Source organism: Hyperolius riggenbachi, chromosome 3, assembly GCF_040937935.1.
Source record: "Hyperolius riggenbachi isolate aHypRig1 chromosome 3, aHypRig1.pri, whole genome shotgun sequence".
Classification (NCBI taxonomy): Eukaryota; Metazoa; Chordata; class Amphibia; order Anura; family Hyperoliidae; genus Hyperolius; species Hyperolius riggenbachi.
The window spans coordinates 379494559-379514371 of record NC_090648.1 but is presented as its reverse complement, the minus strand read 5'-3'; the positions used below and the strand labels follow the sequence as shown (position 1 = coordinate 379514371).

Here is a 19813-nt window from a genome sequence, read left to right as displayed (position 1 = left end):
CCATAAGCCCAACACTGCTAGACACACTATTCCTAACTCCTGTATCACGGCAACTGCAAGAACATACTGCAAGGATATATATGTGTGGAATACAAACATGAGGCTAGTAGGAAAAAAAAATTATACAATGTGTTTTTATAAATACAATACAATATCTACAGATTATGTGGTATAAAAACACTAAAATTCGTAGCTTCGGTAAACAGAAAATTATTTTTTCTTTTGGCTTCACCTGCCAGAAGATGACTGAGCAGAGCTCTCTGACTTGTGAAGGGTTAAAAAAAAACAACACAAAAACCAAACTACTTTGGTGAAGTAATGAGCGCAGGTGGATTGGAGCACCTTAGTCCTACATGCTGGTCCTAGTGGTTTTACCCAGCAGCAGTCTTTAATAAAGATCAGTGGTATGTTCCATTTACCTAACTGCAGAGCAGACATTGCAGGAAGTCTTCAACACTGCCATATAATAATGATCATCTTAAAATGGCTTCAAGAATATTATTTTCATATTCTTTAAAAAGCAGAAACAGATACACAATATCCTCCCTAACAAGCACTGTCGTGTGACAAAACCATTCTAGGATGCTGCAATCAGCAACACAATTAATATTGTCAGAGGATATTGTGCTTGCTTCACTCTGGCAAGTTCAATGTAAATCTTTTGATTCAGCAATGAAGTCTTGTAGTTTACAAAGTCAGTGACATGGCCCTGCCCAACGTCCAAATCTCTTCCTGTGTGACCAAGTGAGGAGGGTCGCCCAATAATTCCTGGTACACACTGGAGGCTTTGACTTCTCTAATGCAGCTAACAAGTGTTAAAATGGCATCAATTACTGCCATCCAGGCAGATGCAAACTGTAATTTTAATAATGAATGATTAATTGTGATAAGTATTTCTCCATTTGCATTGAACAGGAGAGCCTGACCATTTCAACATTGCACTGATTGTTTATAAATACAAACTTTTTTTTAATAGAATCTTACCTTCATTTGCAATTGTTTTCAAAACCTTGGATATAACCACTGCACAAAATTTGTGTCCAGCATTAGACCTTCCCCAGCCCCTTTCTGTCATTCACAATCAGTTAAGAGAATTTCTCCCGTCAGTAAATGTGCCTTTCTCATACTGGTGTGGATAACAGGAAGACGCATGGGTTATCCTGAAATCAGACATTTACAGTGGTTTGCAAAAGTATTCGGTCCCCTTGAAGTTTTCCACATTTTGTCATATTACTGCCACAAACATGAATCAATTTTATTGGAATTCCACATGAAAGACCAATACAAAGTAGTGTACATGTTAGAAGTGGAACAAAAATCATACATGATTCCAAACATTTTTTTACAAATAAATAACTGCAAAGTGGGGTGTGCATAATTATTCAGCCCCCTTTGATCTGAGTGCAGTCAGTTGTCCATAGACATTGCCTGATGCGTGCTAATGACTAAATAGAGTGCACCTGTATGTAATCCAATCTCAGTACAAATACAGCTGCTCTGACGGCCTCAGAGGTTGTCTAAGAGAATATTGGGAGCAACAACACCGTGAACTCCAAAAAACACACAAGACAGGTCAGGGATCAAGTTATTGAGAAATGTAAAGCAGGCTTAGGCTACAAAAAGATTTCCAAAGCCTTGAGCATCCCACGGAGCACTGTTCAAGCGATCATTCAGAAATGGGAGTATGGCACAATTGTAAACCTACCAAGACAAGGCCGTCCACCTAAACTCACAGACCGAACAAGGAGAGCGCTGATCAGAAATGCAGTCAAGAGGCCCATGGTGACTCTGGACGAGCTGCAGAGATCTACAGCTCAGGTGGGGGAATCTGTCCATTGGACAACTATTAGTCGTGCACTGCACAAAGTTGGCCTTTATGGAAGAGTGGCAAGAAGAAAGCCATTGTTAACAGAAAGCATTAGAAGTCCTGTTTGCAGTTTGCCATAAGCCATGTGGGGGACACAGCAAACATGTGGAAGAAGGTGCTCTGGTCAGATGAGACCAAAATGGAACTTTTTGGCCAAAATGCAAAACGCTATGTGTGGCGGAAAACTAACACTGCACATCACTCTGAACACACCATCCCCACTATCATATATGGTGGTGGCAGCATCATTCTCTGGGGATGCTTCTCTTCAGCAGGGGCAGGGAAGCTGGTCAGAGTTGATGGGATAAAGGGAGGGGGGACACCAAGAGCCCAATAGTGTGATATTGTATAGATGATAATTAATAATGAGTAATATAACAATTTAATACTCACAAACCAGGGTTACCATTAGGCAACCACTGTGAAGGCAGGTGGGGAGATTAACCTGACCCCACTCAGGATTAAAAGTCGCTCTCTGTAGATGGGAAGAAGATGGGTACAACCCTTCACCAAGGGTGGACTTAGCAATATGTAGAAGCTTTCCAGAGGCGTCAATAGAATAAAAGTCACTTAAACGAGCTTAAAACCGATGGGGCAGTGGTGGGCCTATCCCATCCATGCAGACAAAGCAAACAAAGGAAGGACTGTGGCATCAACAGTCAAACAACAATTTTATTTATACTCCACAGTAAAAATAGGCAACGCGTTTCACGTTTGAGCCCGTGAAACGCGTTGCCTATTTTTACTGTGGCGTATAAATAAAATTGTTGTTTGACTGTTGATGCCACAGTCCGTCCTTTGTTTGCTTTGTCTGCATGGATGGGATAGGCCCACCACTGCCCCATCGGTTTTAAGCTCGTTTAAGTGACTTATTCTATTGGCGCCTCTGGAAAGCTTCTACATAGAGTTGATGGGAAGATGGATGGATCCAAATACAGGTCAATCTTGGAAGAAAACCTCTTGGAGTCTGCAAAAGACTTGAGACTGGGGGGGAGGTTCACCTTTCAGCAGGACAATGACCCTAAACAAAGCCAGGGCAACAATGGAACGGTTTAAAACAAAACATACCCATGTGTTAGAATGGCCCAGTCAAAGTCCAGATCTAAATCCAAATCGAGAATCTGTGGCAAGAGCTGAAAACTGCTGTTCACAAACGCTGTCCATCTGATCTGACTGAGCTGGAGCTGTTTTGCAAAGAAGAATGGGCAAGGTTTTCAGTCTCTAGATGTGCAAAGCTGGTAGAGACATGCCCTAAAAGACTGGCAGCTGTAATTGCAGCAAAAGGTGGTTCTACAAAGTATTACCTCAGGGGGCTGAATAATTACGCACACCCCACTTTGCAGTTATTTAAAAAAAACAAAAACTGTTTGGAATCGTGTATGATTTTCGCTCCACTTCTCACGTGTACACCACTTTGTATTGGTCTTTCACGTGGAATTCCAATAAAATTGATTCAGGTTTGTGGCAGTAATGTGACAAAATGTGGAAAACTTCAAGGGGGCCGAATACTTTTGCAAACCACTGTATGACTGTTCAAGGGGAAATCCAAACTGGGGATCTTCCATCGTACACAAAAGTATCTGCTGTAAAGGTACACACAGGCACCTACCTGCACCTACACAAGACAGTGTCAGTTCATAAATACTGTAAACCCTGATGGATTTGCTTTAAGGAAACCTAAGAGGGTTTTAAATAAAATCATTTATACTTACTCCTGGGGCTACCTACATGCCCAAGCACGCGGGTGCCCTCCCCCATGTCCCGTGTTTAGCTCTAGTAAATTGTTCCACCGCACACTTCCGTCAGGGAGCCCACAGCCTGCACAGGGCTGGAGGAAGCCCCAGAAAGGTATAAATCATTCTGTTTAAACCCTCTCAGGTACACTAAGATTCTCACTCATGCTGAATAGGTATTCTCAGCAGGCCCAAGCCTCCCCCTCTAAGATGAGGGTACTAGCTGGCTGGATCTGTATACAAAAAGCACACATTTCAGTACCCATGATAAGAGTGCTGGCACTTCATGTTAGTAGGATGCACAAGTAACTGCACACAGCTTGGAAGTGTAATCCTTGACAAATCATTGTAGTGAACTCTGGCATTCTGCAACCTTGCAGAAAAATCACTTAAAAGCCATGAATAGAGATCTTAAAAACAATATAAAAAAAGCAAGCAGGCAATTGCTAAAAACAAAATTCAGGCACAGTACAGTAAAAACAACCCCCCAAAAAACAAAGCATTTGAATAAACCTTTTTGGCATTGATGGTCACTTCTTTTTTTGACTTGATGAACTGGGGGAAGGCAGTGAAAATGGCCAATGAAACACTATTTCTCTGCTTGCCTGTCTGCAGATATCAGACCCAAGAATTATTTGGGGGCATTTAAGGGCTCGTTTCCATTAAAGCTGCATTGCGCATCACTCCCGGCCGGCGAGGGAGGGGCTTAAGGGGGGAGGTTTGCAGGGGGTGGGCTTGCAATCTGATTCATTACTGAATGGGATCGCAGGCTGAAGCACACCCCCCCCCCCCCCCCAAATGCAGCACACCACGTGTGGCAATTTGGCGCTGAATCACCACCCATGCATGGAAACGGCAGACAGTGAAGTCTATGCGCTGTCTGCTGTCCTTGCGATCGCGTTTCCATAAGCGCACATGAAAGCGCGCTATATGGAAATAAGCTCTAGCTGTCAAGATAACGCATCACTACATGCATGAAACCGAAGTATGAACTTAGAGACACTGAAGTTTCGGGGTTTTTTTTACCTTATTTTGTTCTTCAGCAATACATTCTAAGTTGAATCGCCGCTGCACCCCCGCGGCAGAACGAGTTATTTATAGCCCTGCAATTGACCTGCAAAGTTCCACAACTTTGCACGTCTTAGATTTTGCTGCCTGGTAGAGGTAGAGCTTTGCCCAGTAGCTCTACCTCTTATACAGTCAATCTCCGCCTCTCCCCGCCCCTCGCAGTAAAAGAAGACTGACGGGACAAGGCGGAGATTGACTGGAGTAGAGGCAGAGCTACTGAGTACAGCTCTGCCTCAAACAGGAAAAAGAATAATGCAAGCCCTGGAACTCTTCAGGTCAATTTCAGGGCGATAAATAACTTGTTCTACCGCATGGATGCGGTGATTCAGCTTTGAAATTTATTGCTGAAGAAGGCTGAAGAACAAAAGGTAAAAAAACTAGATTTTATTGTATCTCTTTATGCCTCATACTTGAGATTAATGTTGCCCGACAGTGATTGAGAATCTCACTAACATTTTGTGGTTGAGGCTGTACAGACACATCGCTAGCCTGCAGGATAGTGATGCATTCTGTCGCAATAGAGGAAGAGGGGCACAGGGGGTAACAATGCAATAGAGCAGAGTTCAGGCGAGATAATCTGGACATGCCAGATCTTGACAGAGGCTTTTAGCAGCAGTCTCGCCCAAGTATAGTCTAGTGTGTGTAAGGATCTTAAAGGACATCCGAGGTGAAAAAAAATGATGAGAAACAATTGTATCTATCCTCCTCCTAAAAATGACTTTTTTAGCTATCCCACGGTTTTATTTTATACGTCAATCTAATTTTTAAGTGTTTACTGTTTCATGGCCTCTTCTCAATGACACATTAATTGAAGTATGCCAGAGTTAAAATCTATGAGCTATTGTCATTTTCTGCCAGGAATGTGTTGCATACATATTTTGTGGCTGGAATTCCTAATCAGTGAGTGTTACACTATAGTCCGCTTCGGTCCCGACCCGGACAGAAACTGTCACTTGCATACCTGATTTTTTTTTTTACTCTTTCAGGCAGATAAAGTAAAAAATGAACACAGACGTGTATGTACAGTGCCAATCACACACATAACTAGGCTATCTCATCATGTCACCTTGTGTGTCCTTTAAAGGGAAGATCCGGCAAGTAGTATATAGAGGCTGACATTTTCTTTTAAACACCAGTTGCGTGGCAGCCATGTTCATCTATTTGGCTGCAGTAGTGTTTGAATCCCACCATAAACAAGCCTGCAGCTTTGTTCATGAAGAGGTCATGACCAGAAGATGCTGGGTTGTTAAAGTTATTTTCCGGCTCTGTTGGAATGACTGTGGCTTGGATTGCATGTTAAGACTATAAGGGGCAGGTCACACACACCTAACACACAGCACCACTATGAATAATGTAGTGAAAGGCAAGGACAGCCTGTGGTGCAGGAAGTGGAACTTGTCTGAACTCCTGCCCAATTTCTTTTTTTTTTTATAGAAATTGCAAACTTTGCAACATCAGATCACTAGGAAAACACCTGTGCCTGGAGTAAAAAAAAAAACCTTTACTCACCCCATGTACAAGAAGTTTGCAAAGTCAGCTAACGCCATAAAGTTTCAAAGGTCATGCGTTTCAGCAATGCCAATAAATGGTATTTTACAGTTTTTCTTCTAAAGAAAATATTTTAAGGGTATTTTACTTTTTTTCCATCATTTTAATATTGTGCCTGGATTTTGATCAACCTTTGCCTGGAGCTGAACTTGATTGTATAAGCCTATTTGAGATCACTGCAGACCTCTTGACAATGGCTCCCACAGGGAAGGGAATTGTAGTCATCACAAACGGCCAATAAAAAAACCAGAGGCCACTTTCCTTACTGTCCAACCTCTTAGAACGTAAGGCGTACCCTCCAGAGGCCTGCTGTGTCCACCGAAGAACAACAGAAAAAAAAAAATCTCAGTTGAAGGATCTGCCACACCTGCTATGAAAATTCCATACGGATAATAAAGGGTGTTCACAGCTCCTTTATCTTTCTGTATGCTGGAAATGTCTAGACACTAAAAGGATGCCTAAGAATCCCATCTCATTAACCCTGGAGGTGCCAACGCCTGCTGCTCCAGGTACAGGAACATTACTGCCACGTGCTCAGACTGGGGTCTCCTTGTTACTTTCAGTCACTTGTCTTATTTGGCTTTAAAACTTCTTTGCTTCCTCGGCGTCTGTTTAAGGCATTGTGTGTGTTCAGTTTCCAAAAATAGATATTTATATATATATATATATTTGTACAATATACTGACTGAGCATTAATCCTTTATACAAAAAACTGTGAAAAGTGGGGGAATAAGCTGTGTGCAGGATTTTGGCACAGAAATGGAATGAGCTAAGAAAATATATAAATATCTTTTTTTTCTTAAATCTATGTACAAGTTCATCCAATGGCTGAACACCCAGCTTGCCTTGGAAGAAGGGTGGCTCTTAAAATTAAACTGTACATGGAGGTCTCAGCAGACCCCTCTCCACAGGGTTTCAGTATATACAGACTAGGATAGGTCAGGGCTCTCACGAAGAGTCTGTGCAAGGAGAGGGGGGTGGTGGGTATAAATGATGGGAGTAACTGCGTTCTGTGTAAGGCGAGGGCGGGCAGCTCTCTTCAGCAGACAAGTATTGGCTGCGTGGAGTTGGCGGTGGTGGAACCGGCTCAGAGTCATAGTTGAGATCACTGGTGTAGCCTTTGGCTGTTGCTGAGGTAAGACGATGGCTGGGTGTGTAGTCGCTGTCGCACACATCAGTACTGCATGGCGTGGTAGGAGGTGCAAAGTGCCGGTAGCTGTATGGCCTGTAACTACAGAGAAAAGGGAAAAAAGCTGACTAAATAAATTGATAGTGCCTCAATAAGCACAATGCCAAATACAATATACAAATACAATGTTGCAATATTAACCACTTCACCACTGAGGGGTTTTACCCCTTGAACACCAAAGCAATTTTCACCTTTCAGCGCTCCTTCCATTCATTCGTCTATAACTTTATTATTACTTATCGCAATGAAATGAACTATATCTTGTTTTTTTTTCACCACCAATTAGGCTTTCTTTAGATGGGACATTATGCCAAGAATTATTTTATTCTAAATGTGTTTTAATGGGAAAATAGGAAAAAAATGTGGGAAAAAAAATAATTTTTCAGTTTTCGGCCATTATAGTTTTTAAATAATGCATGCTACTGTAATTAAAACCCATGAAATGTATTTGCCTATTTGTCCCGGTTATAAAACCGTTAAAATTATGTCCCTATCACAATGTTTGGCGCCAATATTTTATTTGGAAAGAAAGGTGCATTTTTTTCAATTTTGCATCCATCCCTAATTACAAGCCCGTAGTTTATAAAGTAACAGTGTTATACCCTCTTGACATAAATATTTAAAAAAAGTTCAGTCCCTAAGGTAACTATTTATGGTTTTTTTTATTGTATTTTTTTTTTTTTAAATTACAAAAAAAAAATATTTGGGGAGTGTGGGAGGTAATGAGTTAATTTATTGTGTAAAACGAATGTATTTGTATATGTAAAATGCTTTAGGGTGTAGTTTTACTATTTGGCCACAAGATGGCCACAGTGAGTTTGTGTTCATGCGACCTGTAAGCGTCCGGAAGGACGCTTACAGGAAGCACTACGAGGCTGGGAAAATCACAATGATCGCGCTGTTTCTCATAGAAGCAGCAGATCATTGCGGGGGCTTAGATCAACGAACGGGAATGGATTTCCCCGTTGATTGATCTCCGGGCGAGCAGGCGGCGTGCACGAACGGCGGGAGCGCGGACAGCGGCGGTAGTGCAGGAGGTGCGGATTCCTCCGTCCCTTGATTTTTTTAGGGGGGGGGAGAAGGGACGGAGAAATTCGTACCGCGGGGGGTAAAGTGGTTAAAGAGAACCGAAAGCAATATGCGATCACTTTTGAAAAAAAACAAACACCTGGCTGTCAATTCTGGTCTTTTAGCATCAGGCAGGGAACACATTTAGGGCGTCAATTCATCAAAGGCTGTTCGATAAACAAAAACAAGTCGGCAAAATTCCGCAATCCGTATTTTAGACTTGTGTGCTAATTCATCTATATTTTAACAGGTGCGGTAGAAGTTCAGTAATTTACTGAAGCCCATTGTCTGTAACAGCAGAAGAGTGTGAGTTGTCTGTGTTACATGCAGTTCTCCATGCAGTGACAGCATTACAAGAGTAAAAGGCATTCCAACATCCCTTTAGATGTACATGTTTTGTTATACTGTTTGTTATACTGCCTCTGCTCACTTTGAATCTGTCCATTAGTCTTTCTTAAAATTGTATTTAATTACCACAGATTAGATGAACTTCGAGGAGACTTTACACATGTATATATAGCAGAAAGATTGAACCATCCGGCACTACATATAGAGGTTAAACATGCTTGTCATTTATTGTATCCATATTGTATCCATATACCTGTTCATGAAGACAGATCCATCAATTTTGTGCATACAATGACATACCCTTACTGTTCTTAGCTGTGGGGCGGTCCGCCTGACAGCTGTTTCGCTCAAAGATGAGCTTCTTCTGAGGCTCCGTGCGCACGGAGCCTCAGAAGAAGCTCAGAACCGCTGCTCCCACACTGCACTTCTTAGCTGTGGGGCAGTGTGGGAGCAGCAGTTCTGAGCTTCTTCTGAGGCTCCGTGCACACGGAGCCTCAGAAGAAGCTCATCTTTGAGCGAAACAGCTGTCAGGCGGACCGCCCCACAGCTGAGAACAGTAAGGGTATGTCGTATGCACAAAATTGATGGATCTGTCTGCATGAACAGGTATATGGATACAATATGGATACAATAAATGACAAGTATGTTTAACCTCTATATGTAGTGCCGGATGGTTCAATCTTTCTGCTATATATACATTTGATGTTCATTTCATCATCCTGAGCACACAGAAGGTTAATACCCTGATCCCTCTTGATCTAACTGTCACCTCTGTGTTTTGTCCCATGACTGCAGTGCCAGTCTATCTTTTTTTGATCAAGACTTTACACATGCCCTGCTTAACCACTGAAGGACTGCAGTCATAAAACCCCTTAAAGAGTAACTGTCAGGCTGCAAAAGCTAATTTAAACCTCTATTCTCCAGTGTTAAACAGTTTAGAAGGAAGCCAAAAAGGCAATACTGAAGTTAAAAATCTCTCTTACTATGATGTGTGCTGAACAGCAAGGCTCTTTATTCCCAAGCTCCTGAGGACGCAGGCCGAATAACAGATACTGCAAAGCATTCTGGGGCTGCCTCTTCTCCCCACTGCAGTACCTTGGGTCATCCCCCTTCATTTCCCTATCACGCCCTAAGGCTGCTTTCTCAGTGAGACGTTACAGGCTCATGTTACAGCAGCTTGTAACAGCAGCCTGAAAAATCACAGGGCATATGTTCCGTTAGAGTATACTGCATGAGTCCGCTATTGTTCCTAGCCACATGGCTAATTAATATTCACTGCACAGTAGTGTTGTCCATTAAGATCTTTTTTTGTGAGTGGAACCATCAGGAAGCAGGGAGGATATGACATCACAATTGGTTTCATAAAAGACAGACAAACATGGAACCTGCCATGAGCTGTCAGGAGCATCATTCTCTGCAAATCCTATATAAAAATTCTGTGAAATCCAAACGTGGACAGAGAAATGCATATGTAATGCAAGTACAGCCAATATTTAGCTACTGATATGTGTGTTTTTTTTCTCTGAGACCCTATACCTAACAGCTCCTCTTTAAGGACCAGACACTTTTTCCCATTCAGACCACTGCAGCTTTCACGGTTTATTGCTCGGTCATACAACCTACCACCTAAATGAATTTTACCTCCTTTTCTTGTCACTAATACAGCTTTCTTTTGGTGCTATTTGATTGCTGCTGTGATTTTTAGTTATTATATTCATAAAAAAAAAAAAACATGAATTTTGTAAAAAAAATGACTTTCTGTGCTGACATTTTTCAAATAAAGTAAGATTTTTATATACATTTTTGTCCAAATTTATTGTGCTACATGGCTTTGATAAAAAAAAAATCCAATAAGTGTAAATGTATTGGTTTGGGTAAAAGTTATAAAGTTTACAAACTACAGTGCAAAAAGTGAATTTTCCCATTTTGAAGCATCTCTGACTTTTCTGAGCACCTGTCATGTTTCATGAGGTGCTAAAATTCCAGGATAGTATAAATTCCCGCCAAATGACCCCATTTTGGAAAGAAGACATCCCAAAGTATTCACTACTAAGGCATGGTGAGTTCATAGAAGATTTTATTTTTTGTCACAAGTTAGTGGAAAATGACACTTTGTGACAAAAAAAAAAAAAAATTAAAAAAAGTTTCCATTTCTAACAAATGAAATCTGCCACGGACTCACCATGCCCCTCTCTGAATACTTTGGGTTGTCTACTTTCCAAAATGGGGTCATTTGTGGGGTGTGTTTACTGTCCTGGCATTTTGGGGGGTGCTAAATTGTAAGCACCCCTGTAAAGCCTAAAGGTGCTCATAGGACTTTGGGCCCCTTAGCGCACCTAGGCTGCAAAACAGTGTCACACATGTGGTATCGCCGTACTCAGGAGAAGTAGTATAATGGGTTTTGGGGTGTATTTTTACACATACCCATGCTGGGTGGGAGAAAGCTCTCCGTAAATGACTTTAGTATTTCACAGGTAATTTTGAGGCATTTGGTATCTAGACTACTCACGGTTTAGGGCCCCTAAAATGCCAGGGCAGTATAGGAACACCACAAGTGACCCCATTTTTGAAAGAAGACACCCCAAGGTATTCCGTTAGGTGTATGGTGAGTTCATAGAAGATTTTATTTTTTGTCACAAGTTAGGGGAAATTGATTTTTATTGTTTTTATCACAATGTGTCATTTTCCACTAACTTGTGACAAAATAAAATCTATGAATTCTCTATACACCTAATGGAATACCTTGGGGTGTCTTCTTTCTAAAATGGGGTCACTTGTGGGGTTCCTATAATGCCCTGGCATTTTAGGGGCCCTAAACTGTGAGTAGTCTAGATTTTTTACACACAATTGTCCATTTACAGAGATATTTCGCCCAACCAGCATGGGTATGTGTAAAAATACACCCCAAAACACATACTACTTCTCCTGAGTACGGCGATACCACATGTGACACTTTTTTGCACCCTAGGTGCGCTAAGGGGCCCAACGTCCTATTCACAGGTCATTTTGAGGCATTTGGTTTCTAGACTACTCACGGTTTAGGGCCCCTAAAATGCCAGGGCAGTATAGGAACCCCACAAGTGACCCCATTTTAGAAAGAAGAAACCCCAAGGTATTCCGTTAGGTGTATGGTGAGTTCATAGAAGATTTTATTTTTTTGTCACAAGTTAGTGGAAAATTACACTTTGTGAAAAAAAAACAATAAAAATCAATTTCCGCTAACTTTTGACAAAAAAATAAGATCTTCTATGAACTCACCATACACCTAACGGAATACCTTAGGGTGTCGTCTTTCTAAAATGGGGTCACTTGTGGGGTTCCTATACTGTCCTGGCATTTTAGGGGCCCAAAACCGTGAGGAGTGGACTGGAAACCAAATGCCCCAAAATGACTGTTCAGGGGTATAAGCATCTGCAAATTCTGATAACAGGTGGTCTATGAGGGGCCGAATTTTGTGGAATCGGTCATAAGCAGGGTGGCCTCTCAGATGACAGGTTGTATTGGCACTGAAGTGCAGGAAGCGCAGGATGTTCTCAAATCGTGACCTGGACATGGCAGCAGAGAACATGGGCATGTGATGTATTGGGTACGTAGACCAATAAGACCGCAATACATTCTTTTTGACTAGACCCATGTTAAGGAGAAGGCCCCAAAAAATATTACGTTCGAAAACTTGCAGTGGCTTCCACTGAAAAGGCTGGGCATAGTAGCTTCTTGGATTGGCATTTGCGTATTGTGGGGCATACCGGTTGGTCTCAGCCACAATTAAAGAGAGTCTGAAGCGAGAATAAATCTCGCTTCAGACCTCATAAATAGCAGGGGCACGTGTGCCCCTGCTAAAACGCCGCTATAGCGCGGCTTAACGGGGGTCCCTTCACCCCCAAATCCCCCTCGATACACCCGGGGAGCGCTTCCTGGTTGGGGCAGGGCTAACCGCCGCAGCCCTGCCCCACGCGCGTCTGTCAGCGCGTATCTCCGCCTCTCCCCCGCCCCTCTCAGTCTTCCTTCACTGAGAGGGGCGGGGGAGAGGCGGCGATGCGCCGCTGACAGACGCGACTGGAGGCAGGGCTGCAGCAGTTAGCCCTGCCTCCAGGAAGGGAAATTCTGCGACCTTTCTACGACACACTTTTGCGGGGGGTGGGTTGGGGGTGAAGGGACCCCCGTTTAGCCGCGGGATAGCGGCGTTTTAGCAGGGGCACACGTGCCCCTGCTATTTATGAGCTCTGAAGCGAGATTTATTCTCGCTTCAGAGTCTCTTTAAGTCGTACCGGCAGGGATCAGGGGAAAAAAATTCTGTCACTGCGGTGGGGCAGGTGAGTGTTTGTCAGGGTGATCAGAAGCCCACCGGGGGGCAGATTAGGGCCTGATCTGATGGATAGGAGTGCTAGGGGGTGACAGGAGGTGATTTATGGGTGTCTCAGTAGGTGATTAGAGGGGAGAATAGATGCAATCAATGCACTGGGGAGGTGATCAGAAGGGGGTCTGAGGGGGATCTGAGGGTTTGGCCGAGTGATCAGGAGCCCACACGGGGAAAATTAGGGCCTGATCTGATGGGTAGGTGTGCTAGGGGGTGACAAGAGGCGATTGATGGGTGTCTCAGGGTGTGAATAGATGCAAGCAATGCACTGGGGGAGGGGGGGAGATCGGGGGGGGGTTGAGGGCGAGCTGAGGGTGTGGGCGGGTCATTGGGTGCCCACAAGGGGCAGATGAGGGTCTGATCCGATGGATATGATGGGTAGCAGTGACAGGGGGTGATTGATGGGTGATCAGTGGGTGATTAGAGGGGAGAACAGATGTAAATAATGCACTGGGGAGGTGATCAGAGGGGGTCTGGGGGGCTAAGGGTGTGGGCGGGTGTTTGGGTGCCCTCAAGGGGCAGATTAGGGTCTGATCTGATGGGACGGGGTGACGGGGTGATTGATAGGTGAATACAGGGGAGAATCTATGCAAGCAATGCACTGACGAGTTGATCAGAGGGGGTCTGGGGGGGCTATCTGAGGGTGTGGGCGGGTGATTGGGTGCCCGTAAGGGGCAGAATAGGGTCTGATCTGATGGGCAGCAGTGACAGGGGGTGACGGGGTGATTGATAGGTGATCAGTAGGTGAATACAGGGGAGAATATATGCAAGCAATGCACTGACGCGTTGATCAGAGGGGGTCTGGGGGGGCTAGCTGAGGGTGTGGGCGGGTGATTGGGTGCCCGCAAGGGGCAGATTAGGGTCTGATCTGATGGGTAGCAGTGACAGGTGGTGATGGGGTGATTGATGGGTGATTAGCAGAGAGAGCAGATGTAAACAATGCACTTTTGGAGGTGATCTAAGGGTGGGTCTGCGGGCAATCTGAGGGTGATCAGGTGCCCACAAGGGGCAGGTTAGGGTCTGAGCTGATGGGTGGCAGTGACAGGTGGTGACAGGGTGATTGACCGGTGATCAGTGGGTGATTACAAGGAAGTGTAGATGTATACAGTACACAGGGGAGGGGAGGGGGCCTGGGGAGGATCTGAGGGTGTGGGGGGAATGATCAGGAGCCTCCAGGGGGCATGTTAGGACCTAATCAAAAAAATAGCGTTGACAGTGACAGGGAGTGATTGATGGGTGATTAGGGGGTGATTGGGTGCAAACAGGGGTCTGGAGTTGGGGTGGGGGGGGGGGGGGGGGAGTCTGAGGGGTGCTGTGGGCGATCGGGGGGGGGGGGGGGGGCAGATCAGTGTGCTTGGGTGCAGACAGGGAGGGCTGCAGCCTGCCCTGGTGGTCCCTCGATCACTGGGACCACCAGGGCAGGAGGCAGCCTGTATAATACGCTTTGTAAACATTACAAAGTATTATATGCATGTATTGCGGCAGACCGGGGGTTAATAACCCGCCGGGTTGACGTTGCGGGTGGGTGGAGCCTAATGCCAGCGGATGAGCGTGCATCTATGCGAGCGGTCCCAGGACCCAACGCCTGGCCGTACCACTTTGCCGCCACCCATAGGTAGTGGGCGGTCAGCAAGTGGTTAAATGATCTTCCCACTAGCTCCTCCTCATCTTTAAACAGTAAGGGCCCGTTCACACTGCACGCGTTTCCAGCCACGTTTTGGAAACGCGTGCAGGTGGCCAAAACGCACGACATCAGACATTGCATAGAGTGCAATGTCTGATGTTCACACTGCATGCGTTCCGGACCTGTGCGGTCCGGGAACGCATGCTGCACGCAGATTTTGCTAAAACGCGTGGCTGTCCCATTCACTTTTCAGTGATGGGATCAGCCCGCAACGCACACAAACGCGGATGGCCATGCGTTCGTACGCGTTGCGGTCCGCACGCATGGCCATCCGCATTTCTGATCTGAACGGGCCCTAAGCTAAGAGGTTAAACTGATGAAATTGTTCTGTGCTCTCTCTGCTGGCTGGGGGCAGGAAAGTTAGACCCGCCAGAGAAGCCTGCGGGTCCTATCAAAATGCATCATTGGGACTTGCAGGAGACAAGGGCTGTTTCGAATGGCTTCTGCTTTTGTGAATTCCACACTGATACAGACAGAGAAGAACTCTCTGTAATGGAACTGTGTTTTACCGCATGCTGTAACCTTGATGAATTACCCTTTACTGGGGTCGATTCATAAAGCATTACCGCATTTGGTAATGCAGAAAAAAAACTGACTTTACCGAGCACTGAGGAAAATGTCAATTCATAAAGGCTGTTACCGCATGAAAAGCTGAAATTACTGGGCAGTGAGGTAAATTACTCTAAAAATGTCAGTAAATATCAATCCATTAAGATTAGAAAACACGATTAGGATTAAAGGCACGAAACAATACAGTCTGGTTTGAAGCGAAAAGGAGTGCGAAGTCTATGCGGGACTGTGCTGGGAGCCGTGACTCACAAGCAGAAGCACTGAGATGTCCCCTCCAGGCAGCAGCAGAGCGGTAGGAACAAACCAGGCTTCTCCAGAATTCTTCCGGCTGTTTAACCTCTTGAGTTCTTGTGTGAATGATACGTAGGAGCTGGAGGTGAAAATCACCTAAGCCTCTTATATTGTAATGCTGTCTCTGCACGGTGAATAGCATGTAACAACACAGACAACTACTCTTCTGCTGTTACCAACAGTTGGGCTCCAGTAATTTACCACGCTTCTATCGCACCTGCGAAATTTTTTATGAATTAGCACACAAAAAAGTCTAAAATACTGAATGCTGTATTTTCCCGATCAGATATTTTTTTCGCACAGCCCTTTATGAATTGACCCCATATAGATTTATTGAGGTATTTATCGTACAAGTCGGTAATTTACCTCCCTGCTCGGTAATTTCAGTTTTTCATGCAGTAACAGCCTCGATGAATTGACACTTTCCCAAGTGCTCTGTAAAATCAGCTGTTTTCAGCATTACTGAATGTGGTAATATGCTTGATGAACTGACGCCTTAGCAGAATCACACGCGGTTCTGCTAAGGGCTCATTCACACTAGTTAGGCCTCTTTTCCACGAACTGAGCTGTGTGCTCAGCAAGCAGTTGCCAGGCAGCAGTGAGCAGTTGTGAGAGTTTGAGAGGCATTTCACTGCCTGTCAAGAAGTTCGTGGAAGAGAGGCCTTAGGGGGTTAAAATCCATTAAAATGCATGAATAAAAAACTAAATTTGGATTTTGAGTTGGGTGCATTTCGATGAGTTTTAATCACTCCTGACAAGTTGAAATGCACTTCACAGCAACTCAATGTTGTGGTATGAATGATAAAATGAAAGTCTATGGACTTTTTATGTTACCATTTAAAACGCACATAAACGCACACTATGTGCAGTGTGTCAAATTTCACATAGTGTGAATGAGCTCTGAGAATGTTTCCTGCCTCAGGGTCAGTAGTACCTGACATCAAACACTTGGAAAAAGCATGCAGCCAGTAGAGCCACAACACTTAATCTGCATACTCGTTCTAGGTCTGATTCAAAGCATTAAAGGGTAAGTGCACAGATAAAATATTAAAATTACATATTGCTCTATGTAGTAAAGACATTTTAGCTGGCTACTGATCACTGCTTCCCAGTATTTGTGCGTATTATCACTTTTTTTCTCATTCACTGCTTAACCCTAAACCACAATCTCTGACAATAAATAATTCCTGGTGCCCAACCCTAAACCAGCCCGACTATCTGCACACTACCTCCACATTAACCTTTTCCTAACCTCTGCCCAACCATAACCGTTTGACTATTTTTATATTTATTCTTTCTAAGTTTCAGAACACTTTTTTTAGATTAGTAGTACAGTGTCAAATAGGACCCATGATACAGTAGCAAAAGCATATTCTCATTTTAACAATGTAAAGACAAATGTGAAAGTTATGGTTACCAAAATATTCTAGCATCCTAGAAAATCTTATTACTAAGTCCTGTCGATTTTCACTAATTTTCGATTTTCATTCTAAATTGATAAGTATTTCTTAGTCCCATATATTTGTAATCCATTTACAGCATACATTATTCAAAATGTCCTAGCCTGACCCTAAGGCCTGGTTAACACATTAAAAAATGGTCCGTTCTCGGATCGGAAGGGAACGGATGCGAATGGATCCAATGTTAACCTATGGATCCGTTCACATGCACTCATCCCGCACGATCTGCTTAACGGACCGAAAGTTTCCTTCTGCAGCAATTTTTTCGGACCGCTGAGCCCAGCGGAACAGAAACGGATTGGGGGCAGTGAGACAGCAGAAACAGACGGTTCTATACAGTAAAATTCACTTTGCTGATGGGGGGCATTTTTCCCCTGATGTTGTGCAAAGCATGATGGGATTTCTAATGATGTTCTCCTGCTGTTTTGGCACAAATTAGTTTTTTTAATATTGAATTTGAGATTTGAAGCCTAGCGTGCACAGCTGGGTGGGGTGATCAGGACACAGGACAGTTGGAACTGTGTCTCATGCTCCCTGTCGCCTACTTTCAACCAAAAAGCTGGCTGCCCCCATGAAATCACAAACATTTGCCTGTTCTTTTAAAACAGGGTGGGTAAGTGATTAAATTACCTATTTTAATTAACATAACTAATGTAAATTAATGACAGTAGGTTTGTTTAGGCTGAAGTTCCCCTTTAACGCAAGTAAAAACTGGGCCTAACACTAGCCACTCTAAACCACTGCTAACCCCGATTTCCACCTCCCAATATATTCACCCCCAGTGCCAAATCCAAAAACTGAGGGCCAAATTCTTAAAAGTCACCGCTTTAGCTATCTATTTACATCTCATGACCAAACCAGCTTGTAAGCCGTTGGGCACCAGGCTACATCAGTGCCAGCATCAGGATTATTACAGCAAGTACAGAACAGAGCATGGCAACAGGTTCACATTAAATGCATGTGGTGGAAGGAAGTTGAATTATAGTCAAGTGACTTCTACCTCCACCATAACAAAGATAACCAAGAGGTCCTGCATAGGCCTCTCTGAAGGTCTGGCCAAGTAACACAAAGTCAGTCTACTGAGTAGAGGGGAGGAAAAAGCTCTGCCACCTGGACATTACCTGTATGATCTGTGCGTGGAAGGGCTATTGGACGAATACCCAAACTCCATGGTATAATGTGAGCGCTCTGTGGCAGGCGAAGGAGGCGGGTTTAGGATCTAAAATTTAAACAATAGATGTTAGTTCTGTGACCTCAGTATCAAAAGAAACCATGAATTCTTAAAGTGGAAAAAACTCACAGGAGGGAAGTAGGTGCCTTTAGTGCTGGAAGAACTGCTGGATGAAGCTCCGGTCACATGAGCCCGATCATATGGCGGCCCACTGCTTCCACCCATGATGCTCAGCGAGCTGATGACAGACTTGCCTCGTGACATGCCTGGGGAAGAGAATTAAAAGGCTCAGAAGATGGAGGAGGAGAAGTGGAATTGTCAGAAACGATATGGAGCAGCTGGGTGTTTAAAGGAAACATTCAGGGACAGGGATATCAGAATCAGAAGGAACCAATACCGACTAGTGAAGAAATGCTGATGACCTGGCTTTGGTGCGGATCTACTTTAACCACTTCCTGCAAATGGAGGATTATAAACATCCTATTTGTATATTTTTAGTGCAAATAAGGCATTTCTAAAAGTCAAACTATTCCAATAAACACACAAATGAGAAGCGCACACTAGCGTTTGAACCCTTCAACACATGGTATGAAGTGATTAATACTTTTCTTATACAGATCAGGGATACAAATGACTACTAGCTATTACCAAGTATGACTCAGATCTCACAGATACCAAAAGATTAGCACAGCAGTCGGGTAAATGGTATATTTTTTTAAAGGAAATGAAAAAAAAACAAAACAAAACCCGTAGCTCTCATATTTCCTCCAATTCAAGTTGTCCTTTAAAGGGATACTGTAGGGGGTCGGGGGAAAATGAGTTGAAGTTACCTGGGGCTTCTAATGGTCCCTCACAGACATCCTATGCCCACACAGCCACTCCCCAATGCTCCAGCCCCACCTCCGGTTCACTTCTGGAATTTCAGACTTTAAAGTCTGAAAACCACTGCGCCTGCGTTGCAGTGTCCTCGATCCCGCTGATGTCATCAAGAGCGCACGGCGCAGGCTCAGTATGGTCTGTGTCTGCGCAGTACACTCCTGGTGAAATCAGCGGGAGCGAGGACACGGGCATGCAGGCGCTGTGGTTTTCAGACTTTAAAGTCAAAAATTCCAGAAGTGAACTGGAGGCGGGGCCGGAGCATCGGTGAGTGGCTGCGCCAACACAGGATGTCTGCGGGGGACCATTAGAAGCCCCAGGTATGTTCAGCTCATTTTCCCCCGACCCCCCTACAGTATCCCTTTAACCGGTTCAGCACCGCAGTGCCGAAAATCCTCATGCATCCGAGCAACGTTCACCTCCCATTCATTCGCCAATAACTTTATTGCTACTTATCACAATGAATTGATCTATATCTTGTTTTTTCCGCCACTAATTAGGCTTTCTTTGGGTAGTACATTTTGCTAAGAATTATTTTTTTCTAAATCCATTTTAACAGGAAGATTAAGAAAGAAATGAAAAA

The 19813-nt window shown here is 44.0% G+C and overlaps 1 protein-coding gene across 1 annotated transcript in view; it reads right to left on the bottom strand.

The window, feature by feature from the left end:
• Window positions 1-3336: 3336 nt before the first annotated feature.
• The window catches only part of LRP6 (LDL receptor related protein 6), a 158468-nt gene continuing 141991 nt past the window's right edge, over window positions 3337-19813 (bottom strand). Inside the window, exons 21-23 of the mRNA XM_068277320.1 lie at window positions 18484-18620; window positions 18305-18402; window positions 3337-7447 (exon numbers count right to left, since the gene is read on the bottom strand). Coding sequence (XP_068133421.1) covers window positions 7165-7447; window positions 18305-18402; window positions 18484-18620 — 518 coding nt within the window. The 3' untranslated portion in view covers window positions 3337-7164. The remainder of the gene's footprint in view (window positions 7448-18304; window positions 18403-18483; window positions 18621-19813) is intronic.